General features: G+C 48.0%; 1 protein-coding gene across 2 annotated transcripts; it reads left to right on the forward strand.

The window, feature by feature from the left end:
- Positions 1-6778: 6778 nt before the first annotated feature.
- On the forward strand, positions 6779-17370 carry Selenbp1 (selenium binding protein 1). 2 transcript variants are annotated; one of them, XM_004632363.2, is made up of 12 exons: positions 6779-6893; positions 10109-10162; positions 10313-10425; positions 10696-10881; positions 11609-11729; positions 14029-14211; positions 14408-14586; positions 15845-15923; positions 16014-16135; positions 16388-16480; positions 16638-16756; positions 16985-17370. In XM_004632363.2, exons 1-12 carry the CDS (start codon positions 6890-6892, stop codon positions 17145-17147), a joined length of 1416 nt encoding a protein of 471 aa, XP_004632420.1. In that variant the 5' UTR covers positions 6779-6889; the 3' UTR covers positions 17148-17370. The 2 variants fall into 2 exon arrangements, with proteins under 2 accessions (XP_004632420.1, XP_023572196.1); XM_023716428.1 differs by lacking the exons at positions 10109-10162; positions 10313-10425.
- Positions 17371-20837: the final 3467 nt, after the last annotated feature.

Below are 20837 nucleotides of genomic sequence, written 5' to 3' on the forward strand. Positions count from 1 at the left end.
GATAGTAAATAAGCAACAGCAGAAAGTTATAGAGGAACTCAGAGTGCAATTCTTTTCTGAAAGAAAAAAAGAATTCTCAGAACTCATAGCATCTGAAGTAAAGAAGCAACTACAGAAACATAGGGAGGAAACCCAACCTGAAAAATCACTGCAGTAAAAGAATTTATAACTGCTTCTAAAGAAGACATTGATTTAAAAAAAAAAAATAGAGGAGATTAGAAAAGGCAACAGCAAGGTCTGCAGCTTCTTTAACTCTCGATTCAAACTGTAAAACAAAACTGCAAGGAACATCAGTGGAAACTAAGCACTGATTTAATGACTAATAATAGTTAAGGTCATTAATTAGTTTAGGCATGATCATGGTATTATCTTACAAAGAATTCTTATCTTGTAGAGATAATAATAATATTAATTCAGGAAACAATGTCTAGGGTTGGCTTTAAAAAAAAGGTTTACAGTGAAGAAAGGCTAAGAGGGATAAAGACAAGCTGGAACAAGATTCTCTCTCTCTCTCTCTCTCTCTCTCTCTCTCTCTCTCTCTCTGAATTGAACCCACAGCTCAGTCCCTCAGAGTTCTGGGATTGCTGGTATATGTTACCATGACTAACAAGTTACTTTTTATTTTTATTTTTATTATTGTTTGTTTGTTTGTTTTTTGCAGAATCAGGGATTGAACTCAGGCCCTTGCGCTTGCCAGGGAAGCGTTTATTCCACTGAGCCATCTCCCTGGCCCCTACAAGTTACTTTTTAAATATTCTTTTTCTCCTGGCCTGGTGGCCCATGCTCAAAATCCCAGCTACTTGGGAAGTTGAGGCAGCAGGATCACAAATTCTAAACCAATCCGGACAATTTAGTAAAACCCAGTCTCAAAATTAAAAACAAGATTAGGGGAGTAGAGCTCAGTATAAAGGTCCTGAGTTCAATCCTCAGTACCACAAAAATAAATGATCTTCTTTCATCTTTAACGCTTTCTCTGGCTGTTATCATTAGGCCCTGAACCTCTCCTCAGCACTGCCCACGAGGAAGCTAGCTTCTGAAAAAACTGAGTTTAAAAAGTTACTACCCCACAGACACCCCGTAGCTCAAGGGTAGAAGAGAACATCTTAACATAAAGACCAGCTTCAGTTGTGAAGTTTCAGGTATTCATAGCTGGCCTCTCTCACAGGCGGATTAAAGGATGGTATCTGAGTGGCTTGGAGGTGGGCAGGAAGCCCATCCTGGTACACCCAGGTGCCTCTCCCATCACACTCTCCAGGCAGTATGCTCCTGGCAGAGGACATCATTTGTATCAATTCCTCTTCTTCAGAGACAGTCAGGAGAGCGGGAACACAGGAACATCAAAGTGAGCTGGTAATACTCCGTTTCACCAAAGTAAAATGAAGAGAAAGCTATATGCTGCTCTAATTTGCTGTGGGCAGGGCTGAGCTGACTGCTGGCCTGCGGAGTGGGGCCTGGTGCCAGGCACTTCAGGCACCATGCTCTCAGAAAGTGCTGCTCCTGCCTCAGGGGAACATGAACTTTCTCTGTTAATCACAGGAGAAATGAGTAGGATGGGGCTCAAAAGCCCTGCTAGGCGGAGGAAAACTTCAATCTATCCAGCCAGTCCCACCCATGATTCTGTAAGCTGCTTCCCTGCTGCGCTCCGCATGCATTTTGCATACATTTGTGGATTGAGGAAGGGAGGTTGCTTCATTTTTTAGTTTGTTCATGTTGCTTGTTTGCACACAAATCCTCACCTGGATATGCCAGACAACCCTGCAGAACGTTGTCCTGTCACCCTTAGTTAGCCTACTTCCTTCATAGCACTTACCTGTAACGGTATTTATCTGTTTGCTTGGCCATTGGCTTTCTTCCCTAGCATGCCATCTGTAAACGGGAGCAACACCGTCTTGCTCACCATTTTGTCTACCATCTCTGGTTCCAAACCAGTGTTCAGAAATATCTGTGGAATGAAAGAATGAATGGATGGATGAGTGAATGAGTGAGTGACCATGCACATGGGTGTCTTCCCAGAGGCCAAGACAGCAGCTGGGTGGGAAAGCCGCAGTGAAAGGTCAGGGCCAGTCCTTCTCCCCAAGGTAGGCCCGTACTGCAGCCCTGACCCACGTCTTATTTGACCTTCTCATTTTTTCTCCTTACATTTTTCCCCTTAATATTTTTATTTGGGCTTTTATTCACAAAGGTATTATATGTTTATTACTTTAAAAATATATATATAAAAGTAGCTAGGAAACAACAACAACAAAAAAAAAACCTTGTTAAAAATTGCTGGGTATAGTAGTGCTCACCTACAGTCCTAGCAGGAAGCTGACACGGGAAGATTGCAAGTTCAAGCCCAGCCTCTTAATTTCAAAGGGCTGGGGAATAAAAAGTTGGGGGCTGAGAATGTAGCTCAGGGACAGCATTTGCCTAGCATGTATGAGGCCTTCGGGCAGAAAGCCGTCAGGTCTCCTCTGTAGCAAGAGGACCTCCCTGCTCCCCACCCTCACCCCATCAACACCCCAGCCTCAAGACCTCACTGCCTGGTTCAGCAGACAGTTGCTTCTTCACTTTCTCTCTTTGTCCTGGGACTTCCTAAATACAAAGTCCTGAATCTTTCTGTATTTATTTCTGGTTCTTTTGTCCCCTTCCTTTCCTTTCCTACTGAACCAAACAAAGCAAAGCAAAACAAAACAAAACCAAAAAAAGGTACAGAGTTACAACAGACACCGATTGCTGTGCAGTCACTGGGTCAGGACAGGAATCCTGCTCATCCATCAGTGGCCTTCACCTTTTCCAGGCCTCACTCAGTTTTTGCTCAAGTAAAACAGAGATGGTAGCAAAGATGAAATGGGAACCTGCCAGCAGGGTTATGCTGTGTCTGAGGTAATTTGTGCATTTTGAACTATCCTTTCTCCCTTGTGCTGGACTTTTGTGGCTTCTCTTTTGATTTTTCTAGAGATAAAGAATACTATTTATTTATTTATTTTGTATTTTAGGATGGGGTCTACAGGGTCTTACTATGTAGATCCGAACGATAGTGATTCTCCTGTTTACAGCTTCCCAAGTGCTGGGATTACAGGTGCGCGCCACCACACCCAGTCTCAATGGCCGCCTCAGCGCACCACAGGGACGGGACCACCACGCCACGGCATGCCCCAGTTCGAATCCCAGCCACTGCGCTCTGCCTAAGCAGGCACTTTAGTCTGCTGAGCTATTTGGCTGGCAAGAATACATTCTTTTTTACATTAAATTCACAGAAACTAATGTCACCATCTTCTTCTTTCCTTTCCTTGGGTTTAAGTCTGTCATGTCGTGTCATGTCCCCCCCCCACCCCGATTGAACTCAGGCCCTTGCGCTTGCCAGGGAAGCGCTTATTCCACTGAACCATCTCCCTGGCCCCTTCCCCATCTGCTTATCAACGTTCTTGGAATTTGTTTGATTATAGAGGCCCAAAGAAGTTTTCTGGCTGAGGGAGAAACAAATAGGGTACCTAGCCATGGCCTGCCCTCCTATGTGGTACCCCTGCTCCATACCCTATGGCCTCCCTGTGGTCCAAGGCATCCACTTCCTGTTCCCCAGAGGCCAGAGCAAAGTTCAGGAACAACAGTTATACAACCAACACCCAGGTCCAGCTGTCAGGCAGCTACTTGCCTCCTCCAAGGCTGTGCTTTCCTGGAGCTAAAAACAAGTAAACAATGGCCCCGTGCCCAGCCCCATTTTTGCACACACAGATACACGTACCCACTCGCACATGCACACACACTGCTTTGGGCAAGGGAGCCATCCTGGTGACCATGGGCACCAGGGTCAGCTCAGGGTGATCCCCACCCACCACCTCTTACTGTGAATCTTGGAGTCACCAGCTGGGGTTGACTTCTGGCTGGGGAAGGGAAGGATAGATTAGGGAGGAAGCCCTGCAGCTCCTGACGAGTGCAACAGGAGGATTTTGCAGATGCTGCCATGCCTGGGAGGCTCTGTCTACCACTCGCCTGGAAGTCCAGGTACTGCCTAAGCTAGAAGAAGGAAGAGGCTTTTCCTTGCACCTAGGAATGGAATTGGGATTTCCACAGCTTTCCTCAACCAGCTGACTGGACCCTGAAAGAAATGTCAGTAAAAAAACAGCAGGAACAGCTTCGGGGTGCTTCAGAAATCAGGCAGGTCAGAGTGCAGGGCCATGAAAAACTCAAGAGCAAACCAAATACTCTGGGAGCTTTTGTGGTGTTAATGTCTTAAGAACTTTTGGCAGGAGGCCCGGGGTGGGGTTTCTTTCTCATGGATCTTGAATGTGGGCCACCTCAGCCAAAAGCAAGACAGTAGAAGGCAGAAGTAGAAAATAGAGACCTGGTCAGGGAGGCACAGAGGGTCAGTGCAAAGCAGGGCTAGTGGAGGGAGCTAGAAAACCAGAAAAAGTAGGAGCAAGGAAGCAGCCCTTAGGGGCACCCCTGTGGGGCAGCTACACACTTGAGGCGGCTTTGATACCTGGCTGGCTGATGGTGCCATGGTGAGGGTAACAGAGGACAGAGGTCAAGAGGGATTGATTCTCAATAAAATTATGGGGAAAAAAAAAAGAAAAGAAAAAAGAAAATTAAAAAAAAAAGAACTATTTAATTTAACTTCCTCATTTCCAACATAAATGTAATAATAAAACTCATTTGGCAAGAGTACTACCAAGGGGCCGGGGAGATGGCTCAGTAGAATAAGCGCTTGCCTGGCAAGCGCAAGGGTCTGAGTTCAATCCCCAGTTCTGCAAAAAAAAAAAAAAAAAGAGTACTACCAAAAAAAAAACAAAAGTGATTGAGTGACACCAGGGATAAGGGGACACCGTGAGCCTGGGCCTTCTTTGATGGGCACATGGTCCCTCATCAGAGGCAACCAGGAGGACACACAGGACGCCAAGGCCCAGTTTTCCTCCCCTCCCTTCTGCTGTTTGGAAACCTCAGGGCATGCATGCTCCCCGCTTGCTTGCTCACATGCTTACTAGCTTGCTTCCTGAAAATCAACTTGCATTAGATACCTTTACATGGTTACTTAGCGCACAGAACGCTTCTTGCTGGCCCTGTCAGTGACTCCATAGCTTCTGCCAACGCAAGACATGGCTCACATCTTGGGCGGCACAGTCCCCCCTCTGAGGGCCTCTTTATTTTGTAACCATTCTTGTCGTACTGCTACGGGCAACCTCAAGCCCAAACTTTACCCTTCTCCCTATCCAATAAAAACCTCACCCCAGAACTTTAGTCCAAGTACATGAAAGTGGTTCCCATGGCCACAGTCAGCAGGCTCCATGAAGGGTGAGAAAAGGGGTTTCCTTGAGCAAGTAGCCAAGTCTGGAGAGAGAGAAGGCCCCTGGATCCCATGGGAGACCAATTTGGGGGGTTTCCCTTGAGCTGTGCCTTGTCCCGTCCTTCAAATACCACCTTCTAGGTCCAGGAAGATGGCTCAGTAGAATAAGCGCCTTCCTGGCAAGCACAGGGTCCTGAGTTCAATCCCTGGTACTGGGGGAAAAAAAAAAAAACACTGGCTTCTCAGTCAGTATGATGGAGTTGATGGGCACAGCCCAGACTTAATGGGATTAGGCTTCAGCCCTATTTCGAGTAACCCTGCTTCTAGCACTTCAGCAAGCAGTTGTCATCTGCCTGTCTTAGGGATGTTGTATCAGCAGGTTCAGCAGCAAGGGCAGTTACTGATCTCCAGCTGGACTCCCTACAAAATAGATAAAGACAGTGAGGCTTTCCAGACTCACCACAGACCAGTTAGAGGATCTGTTTCTTGTTAGGGGAGGTTTATTTTCTGTTTTGGTGCCAAGGACCGAACCCAGGGCTTCCAGTTTGCTAGGCAAGCATTCTGCCACTAAACCAAATCCCCAGCCCCAAGACAATGACAGCTGAAGGGCTGCCACCCAGCCCAGGGCCACTGAGCACCAAGCTGGGAGATGAGGGGGAAGTGCTCCACTTTCACCTCCGGAGGTTTACAAGGGTAATACAGGGTAATAATAGGCTGCTGACTTTCTCCCACTTCAAAGCCCAAGGGGTCAACTGGTCTGGGAAAAGTGGAACCTGGACCCAGCCCTCCACCCTGATCCCGGGGGGCAGCTGTGGCAGGAAGGCATGGCTGAGGAGTCCCCAGCGAGCGAGAGGACCAGCCTTCTGGAGCACATGTCAGGAATAAGAGGACAGTCTTATCGGGAAGCCCAGTCTGGCCATAGCCCCATGGTCCTGGGTACCCCAAATGGCAAGGCACAAGTCCAAACGCACAGATGAGCCTTTGTAGACACAGAAGCATGAGTGTGCACAAGCTCACATGAACATACCCTCCACACATGCATGCATGCCGGCAGACAAACACATACACAAATCTAAACATAAGCACATACATACAAATCCAAATACGAACATGCAAGCACATACACAAGCAAAAATTCACACTCAGGCACAGATACACATGCAGCCATATACATAAAGGCACAGGAAACACATGAGTACACAGGAGCATGCACATCCACTGACACATCTCACCACAAGCAAGACACCTACTAAAGACACTAAAGGCATGGGTGTCTACATATGCCCACGTACACACACACACACACGCACGCACGCACACACGCACACACACACACACACACACACCCGCACGCACGCACAGGCATTCCCCTACCTCCCCCACCTTCAACTCAAACACCAGTCACCAGGCTACTTGACAGTCCTGGCCAGCTGCCCTGCAGTTCAGCCTGGTCCCTCCTCCTGCCCCGCCCCAGCACCCGGTTGGCTGTATAAATTCCCTCCCTTTGCCCCGTCCAGCACGGTCTGCCTGACACCAACACAGACTCCCTCTTGCTTTTCCTCGCCTCTCCTCACCTCTGCACACTCCTGGCCACCTCAGCAGGACCAAAGTGTAGCTGCCAGCAGGATGGGTAAGGTTGGGGGCTTTTGACAGCTGTGCACTGCCCACTCCTCCTGTGCCTCTCATGTAGAGGATCCCCTCTCCAGAAAAGAGTTCAAAATGGTTGGGCAGTTAGGTGAGGGAATCTCTTCATCATCCCTTCCCTGCATGCATGTATGTGTCTCTCTGTCTCTGTCTCTGTCTCTGTCTCTGTCTCTGTCTCTCTCTCTCTCTCTCTCTCTCTCTCTCTCTGTCTCCCTCTCTCTTTCTCTCTGTCTCTCTCTGTCTCTGTCTCTCTGTCTCTGTCACACACACACACACACACACACACACACACACACACACACACCCCTAGCATTTCCCAGCTCTGAGGAAGAGAGGAAGAGGGAAAAGAGAAACTGCTGGGAAGGGTGACCCTGGGTTCTCATCCAGCTGTGCTCAGCAGGGGCCAGGGCAGGGTGTCTTTCTGCAGCAGAGACAATTAGATGAGGCAGGACTCTTAGGGGAGCCTCAGTGTCCCTGCCTGTCACCACTGAGACAGTCAATACTGTTCTCAGCTCTGGGCCAACTTCTTTCTCCAGGAGAGAGGAACCCAAGCCTTGCATGCTCAGGGCTCTCTCCTGCTGCCCACACAGCCAGTCACTTTGGGAGGGAAGTCAGGGACCCCACACTTTCTCGCTGGGGACCTGTCTTCATGCTTCCCTCCAACCCTCTAGGCCTCCTGTTCCTATTCTTCTGTGGGCTCCTGAGCATCAGCTGAAGATTCTGGAGGTCTGAGCTTGCCTCTTGGCGCTGGCTCTTCCCTGGGCTGGCTGCCTCCCAGTCACCACCCTGGCATAGGAGAGCCATCTGAGCTCCCCCTGGGTTCATCTCAAATGCAAGAAGCTCAGTGGCCTTGCTTGAGATGCTTAAGCCAGGAGGACACCCCCAGACAGAAGAGTCACACTCCCCACAGCCTAAGTGACCTTTGTGCCTGGCCCCAGACAGAGCAGGGCTGAGCTGATGCTGTAGAATCAGCCATGTTTTCGTGTGACTTTCACTTTTCTCTCAGCCTCTTTGGCTCTGTAGTTTTTGGTTTGGTTTGGTTTGGTTTGGTTTGGTTTGGTTTGGTTTGGTTTGGTTTGAGGGAGTTTTGCCAGGAAGGACCTTAGGGCCTTCACACTAAGCTGCACCCCAACCCTTTTTTATTTTTAAATTTTGAGACAGGGTTTTGCTAAGTCACTAAGTTGCCTTGGCTAAGCTCAAACTTTTGATTCTCCTGCCTCAGCCTCCCAGAGTGATGACATTATAGGCATGTGCCACCATACCTGGCTTCATATCTATCTTGATGTCTCAGATTTCATGAATCTCCTTCCCCTCTATGTCTAGCAACCTCCTTCCTCTCCCCCTGGGATCCTGTGCTAAGCCCTGGCAGAGCTTAGCTGTATAGCAAAACAAGCCTCCTTAACTGCTTGGAGCCAGACCCCACAGCCTTCCCTACCGCCCACAGCTGTCTCTTAGAGAGGCAGCACTGCTGGTACTCTCCATCTCTGGCAGCCCTACTCATATTTATATAGCATTTTTTTTCAGCCTTATGAAGAACTTTTGCGTATATTGTCTTTTTTTATATATTTTGTACAGGGTCTTACTATGCAGCTCAGACTCATAGTGATCATCCTGTTTTCAGCCTCCACGGTGCTGGGATTACAGGCATATGCCACCATGCCTAGACTCAGCGGCTGGCTCAGCGCACCCGGGGGGAGGGCCAGGGTGGCATGTGGTGCCAGGGTCAAACCCTAGTCCCTGTGCTTGCCTACGTAGGCACTTAGTCCACTAAGCTGTCTTGCCAGCTCTATATTGTCTTATTTACCCAATTTTTAAAAAATTTTTCTTCACTTGGAAGTAATTATGACTATGTTATTTGATCTTTTGGTCTACTTTAAGAGGTGGGTAGTATATTATTATTTCCTCCTTTGGCAAATGAGGGGAGAAAATGGAGATAGCAGATGTCGATCTGGAAAGTAAAACCAGGTTTGAAAGTTTAAAATATTTTTTAGGCACTGTAGTTTGAACCCAGGATGAGCTATGTCTTCAGTGCACTCTTATTTTAATTTTTAGACAAGGTCTTGCTAAATTGCCCAGGCTAAGCTTGAACTTGGAATCCATCTGTCTCAGCCTTCCAGAGTACTGGGACTCCAGGCTTGTGCCATGAAACTTGGCTAGTTTGGGGACTCTGCTGCCTGTCTGCTTCCTAAATCACTTAGCTCCTACACATCGGGGTCCCAGAGGCTGGCCTCTGGGTACTCCAGGCTTCTCATTTGCAAGCCCCTCACATGTACACACCAGGGAGGAGATGGTGCCCAGTCCTGGGAATTCCATTCCAGGATTTCTTCCAGCCTGCAGCCTCCTCTGAGTCGCTCCACTACTCTTCCCCATGGCCAGCTCCAAACTGCTGGGGGGTGGGGGGTCCTGGCCACTGTACTTTGCATGTTCTCTCTTGCAAAACTTCAGGGTCAGGGAGGGCTACTTCCTACAACAGGGAAGTGGGTAGAAACTGGCCTAAGGACCTCTCTGGCCAGCAGCAAACCAAGGCTCCAACCTCCTCTTCCTCCCCTCGGAACAGGTTATATAATCCAGGCTGTGGTCAGCACCCTAGAGGCGGGGCTAAGAGAAGAAAGCAGGAAGTGTCCTAAACCCTGCGAGAAGGGGTACACAAACATCCCCGCTTCCTGACTGCTGCTTTTCCAGAAGAGCCAAGGTTCTTAGGCTCCCTCCAAACTCTTTTTATGTCTCATAGTGGTATTATTATCCCCCATTAACAAACTAAGTGGAAGTTGAAGCCTGGAGGTTACACAATAGGTCCCAGTTGGGGCCTGGGAGATAGCTCAGTAGAATAAGTGCTTCCCTGGCAAGTGCAAGGACCTGAGTTCAATCCCCGGTTCCACCAAAAAATAAAAATAAAAAATAAAACAATAGATCAAAGTTACTACAACTAGTCTGTGGTACTGAGGCTGCGACCTAAATTGATGTCACAACTACTGCAACCTGCAGTCTCTGCCTCACTCTCTCTAACCCTCTTCCCTGGGCCCAGCTGGAGGGTCTCTCCACTGCAGGCTTCCATGCTCTTGGTGCTCTGAGGGACCTCAGAGGATAGGCCAGTAGGGTCACTGGGACAGTCTAGTTGGCCAGGTGTGTGTCAGAGGCTGGAGGGAGGGGCCTCTCCCCTCCAGAGTGAGCACCAGCCAGCATGCTCTCCTATTTCCACAGCTACGAAGTGTAATTGTGGTCCTGGCTACCCTAGCCCTCGGGAGGCCATGAAAGGTAACTGCCCAATGTTGGAGAACTGGTGCCCCTCCAGAAATCTATGGTGGGTGGAGGTGGGGACCTCAGCCCTCAGACATACCCAGGTGTGTTTTCACCCTTTCTGTCCACTCCACCCACCATCCCCACTGCCTGCTTTCTACCCAACAGGACCCCGGGAGCAGATTATCTACCTGCCCTGCATTTACCGAAACACAGGCATTGAGGCCCCAGATTACTTGGCCACTGTGGACATTGACCCCAAGTCTCCCCAGTATTGCCAGGTGAGGCAAGCTGTGGGCACTGGGATACCGAGACTCCTCCTGGCCCTGGTTCTCATGTTTCTTTTCCCTAACTCTATCCTCTTTTGTCTTCCCTGGCTATGGTGATATAAGTAATTCACTGAACAAGGGTTTCCCCGCTGCCCAACTTCCTGTGAGATGAAAGAAGAGATGAAATCCAGCCTGTGTCTTGATAACAAGCCAAAATGAGACCACAAGGGTGCCCAGAGGTGTGGCCTGAGAAGGCACCGCCACTTCTCCCTTTCATGCTAGGTCATCCACCGGCTGCCCATGCCCTACCTGAAGGATGAGCTGCATCACTCAGGATGGAACACATGCAGCAGCTGCTTCGGGGACAGCACCAAGTCGCGCACCAAGCTGATGCTGCCCTGTCTTATCTCCTCTCGCATCTACGTGGTAGACGTGGGCTCTCAGCCCCGTGCCCCAAAGCTACACAAGGCAAGTCCTCTGCCTCACTAGAAGGGAAGCCAACAGTATACAGGTGGGAAGCTGCCCCTAAACTCCTGCTAGTAGTGATCCCAGGCTGGGGAACTTGGTGACTCAGTGAGACTGTCTCAAAATTTTAAAAATACTAATAATTTTTTAAAGGGATGCAGCTGTAACTTAATACAAAGGCCCTGGGTTCAATCCTCAGTGCCAGGTGCCGGGGGTTGGGAGGACGGTGGTTACCAGGCATACTAAGCTTTCACCATGCAGCACCTTGGCCCAGGACACAAGGGAAGAAACTTCCTATTTTTCTCTGAAAGGGTAAGGGAGCCAATTTTCCTCCACCCAGCTACATGCTCAGGACTTCCCTTCAGCAGGAACCTTTAATCAGTCTCGCCTCTCCACACTTGTTTCGGTATCCACTGGGTGCCAGACACTCATGGTGCTGCCTGCTGGTGATACAAAGCTGACCCTGGCCTGGGCCCAGCCCTGGAAGAACTTGTACCTTCAGAGAAGTGGGGGTGGCAGATGGGGTGCTTTCTGCCTGGGGAGGGGATAGTTGGCAGTGTCTTTCATTTTCCTTTGCTGCTGAGTCTTTGCCATATTCCTGCAGAGAGAGTTGTGACCATGTGTGGAAGGCAAAGGGGTAGGGGAAGCACATATAGTAGGGAGTATAGAGGCAGGCAGTGGGAACCCCCAGCGCTGTAAAGTTCTCAATGCATTCCCCACCCTCTTCCAGGTCATCGAGCCCCAGGAGGTCCATTCCAAGTGCAACCTGGGCAATCTCCACACTAGCCACTGCCTGGCCAGTGGGGAAGTGATGATCAGCTCTCTGGGGGACCCCAAAGGCAATGCCAAAGGTATCTGCTGCCATTAGGTACTCACAAAACTGCAACTGTGGAATATGGAAGGGATGTGTCTGTGGGGCAGCAGGTTTGAGTCTGCAAGCAGCAGAATGCAGGGCCAATGGAATGCAGCCAATATTTGGAGTGTTAGCAAGTGACTTCAGTTGTTTCAATTATTCCTCTGAAAATGAGCCTTAACTGATGAGGATGTTCAAAGATACAGCTAGCGGGTATGATGGTACACGCCTGTAATCCCAGCACTTGGGAGGCTAAAACAGGAGGATCTCAATGAGTCGAGGCCAGCTTGGGCTACATACTGAGGTTCAAGGTCAGTCTGAACTATGTAGAGAGGCCCTGTCTCAAAAACACAACAAAAAGCAAAAAGGTACTGCCAGGGCTGGCCATGCTGGCTCATGCCTATAATCCCAGCACTCCTAGAGGCTAAAGCAGGAGGATCCTAAGCATAAACCCAGCCTGGACAATTTAGAGAAAGGTCGTGTCTCAAGATTAGAAATAATAAGGCTAGGAATACCACTCAGTGCAGAAGGCCTGGGTTCAGTACACAGTACACCACTAGCCCCATCACCAAAAAAGAAAAAAAAAAAAAAAAAAGGCCAGTCTGCCTGTCATGAGGAATGTGAGCACAGACATGACCTCAGAAAATCCGTATATTTAGTATCAGCCATTGTGAGTAAGCAAATACCATACTCCTTAGAAGTCTTTGTCTTCATATTTGCCATCTCATTATGGGTAATCCAAGGTAGCACTTATGAAATGTCTGTGTGTGCCAGACAGAGCCTGTGAGGTTGGTACTACTATGATCCTTGCTTGTAGATGAGAAAGCTGGGGCACAGATTAGGCAAGTGACTTCCCCAAGGTCACACAGCTAATAAGTCACAGAGCTGAAACTCAAAGCCAGCAGTCTGGCTGCAGATTTGATATGCTAATCACTACTCTATGCTGCCTCCAGACCCCCCGCCCCACTTCATCAGAATCCTACAGAAAGGGCCTGGGGGGGGGGGCTCAGCTGAGGTCATTACAGTACTCTACAATATCCACTTGACTGCACTGTCCAGAAGATGAGAGGAATGTGATACTGCTGGACTTAGTAACACTTAGCAGTAGATATATCTGGTCATGTTTGCAGAACTGTGTCAAGGCCTCGTATTCAGCAAAGAAACATTTTTTTTTTTTGTCACTTTCTCATCACTGGGACAAAATACACAACACCTACAATTTAAAGGCAGATAGGCTTATTTTGGCTCATGGTTTTTAGAGGATCCAATCCATACCCACCTGGCCCCAAGGCAGGAAGAACATGTGGAAGGGCCTGGCCAAGAAAAGCTGCTCATATTACGACAGTCAGGAAGCGGGTGCAAGGGAAGGCACTGGGGAAGCAGAGGCAGGTCAGGTCCCCAGTGACTGCTGCAAACCAGGTCTCCTAACAGCACATGAGCTGCTGAACTCATCAATATAGCACCCCCTGGTGCGCTGACAGCAATTGAGACTGGACGTGGTGGTGCATGCCTGTAATCTCAGCTCTTAGGAGGTTGTAAACAGGAGGATCACTGTGAGTCTGATCTAGTAGTGAGACCCTGAACACCCTGTAGACCCTTCCCTAAAATTAAAATATATATATATATGTATATATATACACTTATATATACATATATGTGTGTATATATATGTATATATACACACACACATATATATATATATCACCCCCATGATTCAATCACCTTCTGAATGCCTCATCTCTGAGCACAGCGAGAACTGGGGGGAATCCTAGATCTGAACCGTAACAACATTCAGGTTGAAGGAAAGCTAAATATAATTTGTCTGCTCCATTTAAAACGTGGTGAGCCAGGCATGGTGGCATATACCTATAACCCAGCACTCAGAAGGCTGAGGCAGGGGGATCAGCTTGGGCTACATAGTGAGTTTGAGGCCAGCTTGTGCTATATAGCAAGACCCTGTCTCAAAAAAACAAACACAAAAAGAAAGTGTGGCAAGCAGAAAAGAGCTAAGACTCTAGAAGGAATCCCACTATGACTGTGGGAACTGGCCAAGAAAAGCAGAGGTTAAGTCCCCAAAGGTTTCTTGGTGCAAAGAGAAAGTTTCCCCTGAGGTAGGGAGAAAGATGAGTAGGAGGCCCCCAGCCATTCTAGAAAAGACCTTTTGAATCCTTAAATTTAAGAAGTTTGCAGCACCATGAGGGGACAGGCAAATGGGTTTAGAGCCCTTGGGTCTTGCCTGAGGTGAACACTGGATCCAGTAGGGTCTCTACCTGACACCTCCTTCCTTCTCTACTCAGGTGGTTTTGTGCTGCTGGATGGGGAAACTTTTCAGGTGAAGGGGACATGGGAGCGGCCTGGGGGTGCTGCGCCCATGGGCTATGATTTCTGGTATCAGCCTCGACTCAATGTCATGATCAGCACTGAATGGGCAGCTCCCAATGTCTTCAAAAATGGTTTCAATCCTGCTCACGTGAAGGATGGTGAGGATCCCCCATGTGTGCTTTCTGTTCCAAATCTTCCCTCTACTGCTTCCTAGATTTTCTGGGTTCTGGTGTAGGGCTTGCTGAGTGCTCAAGCCTGCACAAGTATCCCTTCTGCCCTATCCCAGGCCCCAGCCTGCACCCAGCACCCCCAACCCTACCCCAATCTGAGCCATCCTCCACCCATCCCACTCAGGACTGTATGGGAGCAACATACACATATGGGACTGGCAGCGCCATGAGCTCATACAGACCCTGCCCATGAAGGACGGGCTCATTCCCCTGGAGGTCCGCTTCCTGCATGACCCAGATGCCACTGAGGGGTTTGTGGGCTGTGCCCTCAGCTCCAGCATCCAGCGTTTCTACCAGAATGAGGTAACCTGCACCCTCCAGGATAAGCCCCACCCCAACTGTCTTGTCCACATCTCTGTCTGCACTTCCAGGATGATGTTCCCTAGTTCTTGGGAACAAAATAACAAGGTCACATGCCCTGCCTTTCTTCCACCTTGCCACCTTGTGAGTGCCCTGAGTCCAATCTCCAGTACCAAAGGGCAGGGGTACTTCCCTCTCAGCCCCCAACCTCATAGGCTCACTTCTCAGCCTCCTAACCTCACCCTCTACTGTTTTATTCATTTATTTTTTATTTATTTATTTATTGCTAAAACTGCCTAGTACAGACAGGGTAATTTAGCTCATGGGTCTGGAGACCAGAAGGTTCATGGGCAAGGAATGGCATCTGATGAGAGCTTTCTTGCTGGTTAGGATTCTCAGAGCCCCAAGGCAATGAGAGGGGCATGTACAACAGACAGAGCCAAACTGGATTTTATAACAGACCCACTCTCTATCCACTCGTGAGGGCCCACTTCTTAATACCTCACATGGAGGAATAAATTTCAATATAGTTTTGATGGGGACATTCAAACCATGGTACTTTTGAACTGTAATGGCAATATTAATTACCTTCAAAAATTATTTAGTGTCAGATGTGGTGGCACCCACATATTATTCCAGCAGTTAGGGTGGCTGAGACAAGAAGATCACAAGTTCAAGTTCTGCCTGGGCAACTTAACAAGATTTTGTCAATGAATGAATGACTGAATGAATGAATTTGGAAATGTAGTTTAGTGGTAGAGCATCCCTGAGTTTGATCCTCAATATAAAAACAAAGCCATGTAGTGAACTTCTATGTTGGCACTGTGCTAGGTGCCAGGAATGCAGTGGTGGAGCCAACACAAGCACTGTCTGAAGGGGCATGTAGTGGCAAGTGGCATGGTGGCATACATTTGTAATCCCAGCACTCTGGGAAGCAGAGGGAGGAGGACCCCAAATCTGAACCAACATGGGCAACTTAACAACTTAACAAAATCCTGTCTCAGGGGCTGGGGAGATGGCTCAGTAGAATAAGCGCTTCCCTGGCAAGCACAAGGGTCTGAGTTCAATACCTGGTTCCGAAAAAAAAAAAAAAAAATCAAATCCTCAGATTGAAAAATAAAGGACTGGGGAGTACAGCTCAGTGTGAATGCCAAATTCACTCTCCAGTACTGAAAGTGAAAGGTGCAACTACTGTGCTCCTCTCAGCCCCTAACCTCACAGACTCACCTCTCCTAACCTCATCCTCTGCTCCCTGCTGTAGGAAGCTACCTGGTCAGTGGAGAAAGTGATCCAGGTGCCCCCCAAGAAAGTGAAGGGCTGGATGCTGCCTGAAATGCCAGGTGAGTACTGAGATAAAGATGCAAACTGGGAGGTTGATTCCTGGCCTGGGAACCAAGAGTCCTTAAAACCTCTGAACCCACACCCCTTAGGCTTGATCACTGACATCCTGCTGTCCCTGGATGACCGCTTCCTCTACTTCAGCAACTGGATACATGGGGATGTGCGACAGTATGACATCTCTGACCCACGGAAGCCCCGCCTCGCTGGACAGGTGGGTGTCCTAGCAAGATGAGGAGAAAGAGAGGAAGGAGAGCATTGAGGGGATGGATGGAAGGTGTGAAACAGCTGCAAGGAGCAGGAACAGCAAAATCATACACTGCAGGATAGTGCAGGCTTGGCCCTGGGGGAGTGTAGTGAGAACAGGAATGTGTCCAGGAGTGTGGGATCCTAAGCAGGCAAGCTGCTTCTGTCAAGTGTCCACACCTCTCACCATGGTCTTCTGTCCTCTACGCCTCCCCACCAGGTCTTCCTGGGTGGCAGCATTGTTAAGGGAGGACCTGTGCAAGTGCTGGAGGATCAGGAGCTGACCTGCCAGCCAGAGCCCCTGGTGGTCAAGGTGAGACCCTCTTCCCATCCTTCCAGCCCCCTCAGATGCAGGCTCAAGGGATTAGGGGACGCAGTACAGGAACGTGCTTTTGGTGTCTGGGCAGCGCCTGCAATCCCCTCCCAGGATCTGTGTGTTACCTCAGGGTCTAATACCCACTTTCTCCAAGGGAAAACGGGTGGCTGGAGGCCCTCAGATGATCCAGCTTAGCCTTGATGGGAAGCGTCTCTATGTTACCACATCACTGTACAGTGACTGGGACAAGCAGTTCTACCCTGATCTCATCAGGTAAGAAGCAGACTGCCAGAGTTCACTTCTTCTACCTCCTTCTAAAGGGGTTATGTGCTTATCTGAAGACTGCTAGGAGACCCCCACCTGCACCAAACCCTGCAGAAGGCTCACTCAGACCCTGCTCCTTCCTTAGGAACAGACCCCCACATTCACAAAATCTTAGGAGGGCATGGCCCCCTCTGATCCTTCCCTCACTCCCATCCCCCCCCCTTTTTTTTTTACCAGAGAAGGCTCAGTGATACTGCAGGTTGATGTAGACACAGAGAAGGGAGGGCTGAAGTTGAACCCTGACTTCCTAGTGGACTTTGGGAAGGAGCCCCTTGGCCCAGCATTGGCACATGAGATGCGCTACCCAGGGGGTGACTGCACATCTGACATCTGGATCTGAAGACCACCCCTCAAACCCCCCTCCATGCCCTGAGCCCTTACTTTCCAGGGGCCTGGCTTCACTGTTTTCTCCTGGCCCCAACCCATAACCATCCCACTTAAGCCAAATGTGACAACTGAAACAGAGTGGCATTTGCCTTTCTTGAACACTGTTGTTTGTATCTCACTGTTTTGAATTTTATGTAAGTTCTTAGAAGTACCAAGAAATAAACTAGTTAACCTATTCTCAGTTCACTTTTTTTTTGGTGGGGGGGATTTAACCCCCTTCTACTGGAGGACTGAGGACTCCAAAGTGTTACTTACCATAGCTAGTAATAACTAGCCAATAACTCCTACATATTAATGATGGCAAAATCAATTTCTCTCCCTCCCTCCCTCCCTCTCCTCTCTTCCTGCTTCCCCCCTCCTCCCTCCCTCCCTCTCCTCTTTCTCCTCCTCCTTCTCCTTTCTCTCTCTCTTCCCCTCCCTCTCCCTCTCCCCTTCCCTCTCTTTCTCATAATGAGGAATGAATTCAGGGTCTCTGCTCATAGATACACCCCCAGTCCTTTTTTGTTTTATTTTGAGACATGGACCCACTAATTACTAAACTGCCCCAGCTGAGCTTGAACTTAGGATCCTCCTACTTCAATTTGTCCTACACCAAGTGCTGGGATTATAGGCATGTGCTTCTGTACACAATCAAAACTGTTTTATGAACATGCAGAACCTAAAGCTTTTAAGACTGACTACCACAAGGAAACTGGAGTGGGGAATGGGGGGTGGAGTGTTTCCACATTTGTTTTAAATTCATGCTTTCTTTTAAATAATCTAAAAGATCACTCACTGGCCCTAAGAGACTGCAAGGTGCACCTTCATACACAGGAGACCCCAAGATCCCTTAGGTGGACAGTGTGATTGATTTCCACTATGGTAACACCATTGAGGGAACTTTCTATTGCTGAGGCCAATTGTGTCACCTCTTACCTGAAAGACAGAACACAGCCATGCAGGAGGGCTGGGAACACCAAGGTGACACCAGTCAGATACTAAGCTACATTTTCTTTCAGTCTTCTGAAAAAGTACTCTTCTTTTTTTCTCTTCTTTATATTATTCTATTTTATTTTATTTTTTGTCTTTTTTGAGACAGGGTCTCGCTATGCAGTTCAGGCTGGCCTTGAGCTCACTTTGTAGCCCAGGCTGGTCTTGAACTAGCAATGACCCTCCTGTCTCAGCCTCCTGAGTGCTGGGAAAAGTACCCTTTCTTTAAACATTGGAACAATCCAAGAGCCCCAAAAAGAACCACCCCCAAAATTCCTTTTCCATTCAAGACCTTTAATGTACTTATTTTTTTTAATATTTATTTATTCATTTATTTATTTAGTGTGTGGGAGGCCAGCTCAGCCCACCAGGGGGCGGGGCTGGCTGGCATGTGGTGCTGGGGGATTGAACCGCGGTCCCTTGCTTTGCTTAGCTTAGCTTGTTCTAAGTAGGTGCTTTAGACCACTGAACGATCTCACCAGCCCCTAATGTAGTTATCTATTGGCCTTTTTGAACAATTTTTTTTTTCTGGCTGGCTCCAAATGCCTTCAGGGCAGGTTTGGCTGGCTTGAGTTTTGGGGATCGAACCACAGCAACCTGAGCCTGACTGCTTGCCTTTTATCTTTTTTTTTTTTTTTTAGCAGAACCAGGGATTGAACTCAGGCCCATGTGCTTGCCAGGCAAACGCTTATTCCACTGAGCCATCTCCCCAGCCGCCTGACTGCTTTGTGGAAGCAGCCACTTAAAGAACTGACCTAAGGGGCAGGCCCCCTTATTGGCCTTTTTTCCTTTTTAAATTATTTATTTATTTGTGTGTATGTGTATGTGTGTGTGTGTGTGGCCAGCTCAGCCCACCAGGGGGTGAGGCTGGCTGGCATGTGGTGCTGGGGGATTGAACCGTGGTCCCTGTGCTTTACTAAGCTTGTTCTAAGTAGGTGCTTTAGACCACTGAGCCATCTCACCAGCCCCTTATTGGCCTTTTTGAGACAGGATCCCACTATGCAGTTCAAGCTGGCCTTGAGCTCACTTTGTAGCCCAGGTTGGTCTCAACAGTCCTCCTCCCTCAGCCTCCTGAATGCTGGGATTACACACATGTACCACCATACCCAGCACATATTTCCAGAAATACCCACCTCATCTGGAGTCCTAATTCCTTCTCTCTGCCTTACCTGCTACCTGGGGTGTAACTCAGTGGGAGAATGCTTGCCTCGCAAGGCCCTCAGTTCAATCCCCAGCATAACACACACACACACACACACACACACACACACACAGGTAGATCTCAAGGGAATTTCACTGAATGAAAAAAAGTCTCAATAGGCTCATATACAGTATTATTCCATTTATATAACATTCCTGAAATGAAAACTGAATTGGAGAAAAGGTCAGTAATTGCCAAAGATGGGGATGAAGATGGGTATACTATACTAGGGTGGCAGAAGGCATTCTTTTGGTGCTGATATGGCTCTATTTCCTAGATGTAGTAGTGACTACCCAAGTTTGCAATGTAATAAATTACATAGACATTAATGCACACAAATGAACGTGTGTAAAACTAGTGAAGTCCGAGTTAGTCTGACAGATTGTATTGATGATCCTGGTTGTTATGCTGTATTACAGTTATGTAAGATGTACCACTGGGGAGAAAAGGGCAAAGAGTACATGAGGTCTCTATTTTTTCTTGCAACTATATGTGAATCTAAAATTATCTCAGAATAAAAGGTAACACAGATGACAAAAGAGAATCCAGTGGTCAAAGATGGAACAATCTGAGTATCAAAAAAATAACTTGGGGCCGGGGAGATGGCTCAGTGGAATAAGCGCTTCCCTAGCAAACACAAGGACCTGAGTTCAATCCCCGGTTCCACCAAAAAAAAAAAAGTAATAACCAAAAAGGATTGAAATGCTTTCAATATAATAAAATCAAGTTTATGACACATGAAACCCTAACTGGTCATCTTTGGTAGATGTTAGGATGTTAGGATACCATCTCATCACCCTGAAAAAAGGGAAAGAGGACTAGACTATTTTTTTTTTGCAGACCTGGGGATTGAGCTCGGGCCCTTACACTCACCAGGCAAGTGCTTAGTCTGCTGAGCCATCTCCCAGGCCCCTGAAAAAAGGGAAAGAATCAAGTGTTTATCTCACCTTTCCTCAGAAACTTGCCTTGAGATAATAAAGTGATAAGGAAAATGTTCTTCATAAAATTCCAGCTAGTAGATTCAAGTGAATGATGGAATTTGAAGAGCGCCAATTTGTAACTTACAATGACAAATTAACTGAGGCTGTGCTCATCACTAACATTACCACTGTGGAATGGAAGACTAGTAAAGAACCTTGCTGTAGATTCACCAGACTAACAAACCCTGACCCACCAAATGATCTCTAAATCACAAAAAAGGGACAATCTGATGTTATGTTCCTTCTAATGAAATGCATATCCATAAAGTATTTGTAAGGTTTTTACTTTGGTGCAAGTAAGGCAGAAGAGAGACCAAAAAAAAAAAAAAAAAAGCTTTTGTTTGTTGCGGGAGGGCTGCTGAAGAGAAGCAAGAACCCTCTAAGACAGAGACAAAGGAATTAGGTATTTATCAGGTCAGGCTGGGGGTGGAGTTTACATAGACAGTCTCCAATTGGAGAAGGCCTGGCATGTGTGTGGAAAAAAAAAAAAGAG

The sequence above is a fragment of the Octodon degus genome, unplaced genomic scaffold (genome assembly GCF_000260255.1).
Source record: "Octodon degus isolate 3935 unplaced genomic scaffold, OctDeg1.0 scaffold00048, whole genome shotgun sequence".
Classification (NCBI taxonomy): domain Eukaryota; kingdom Metazoa; phylum Chordata; class Mammalia; order Rodentia; family Octodontidae; genus Octodon; species Octodon degus.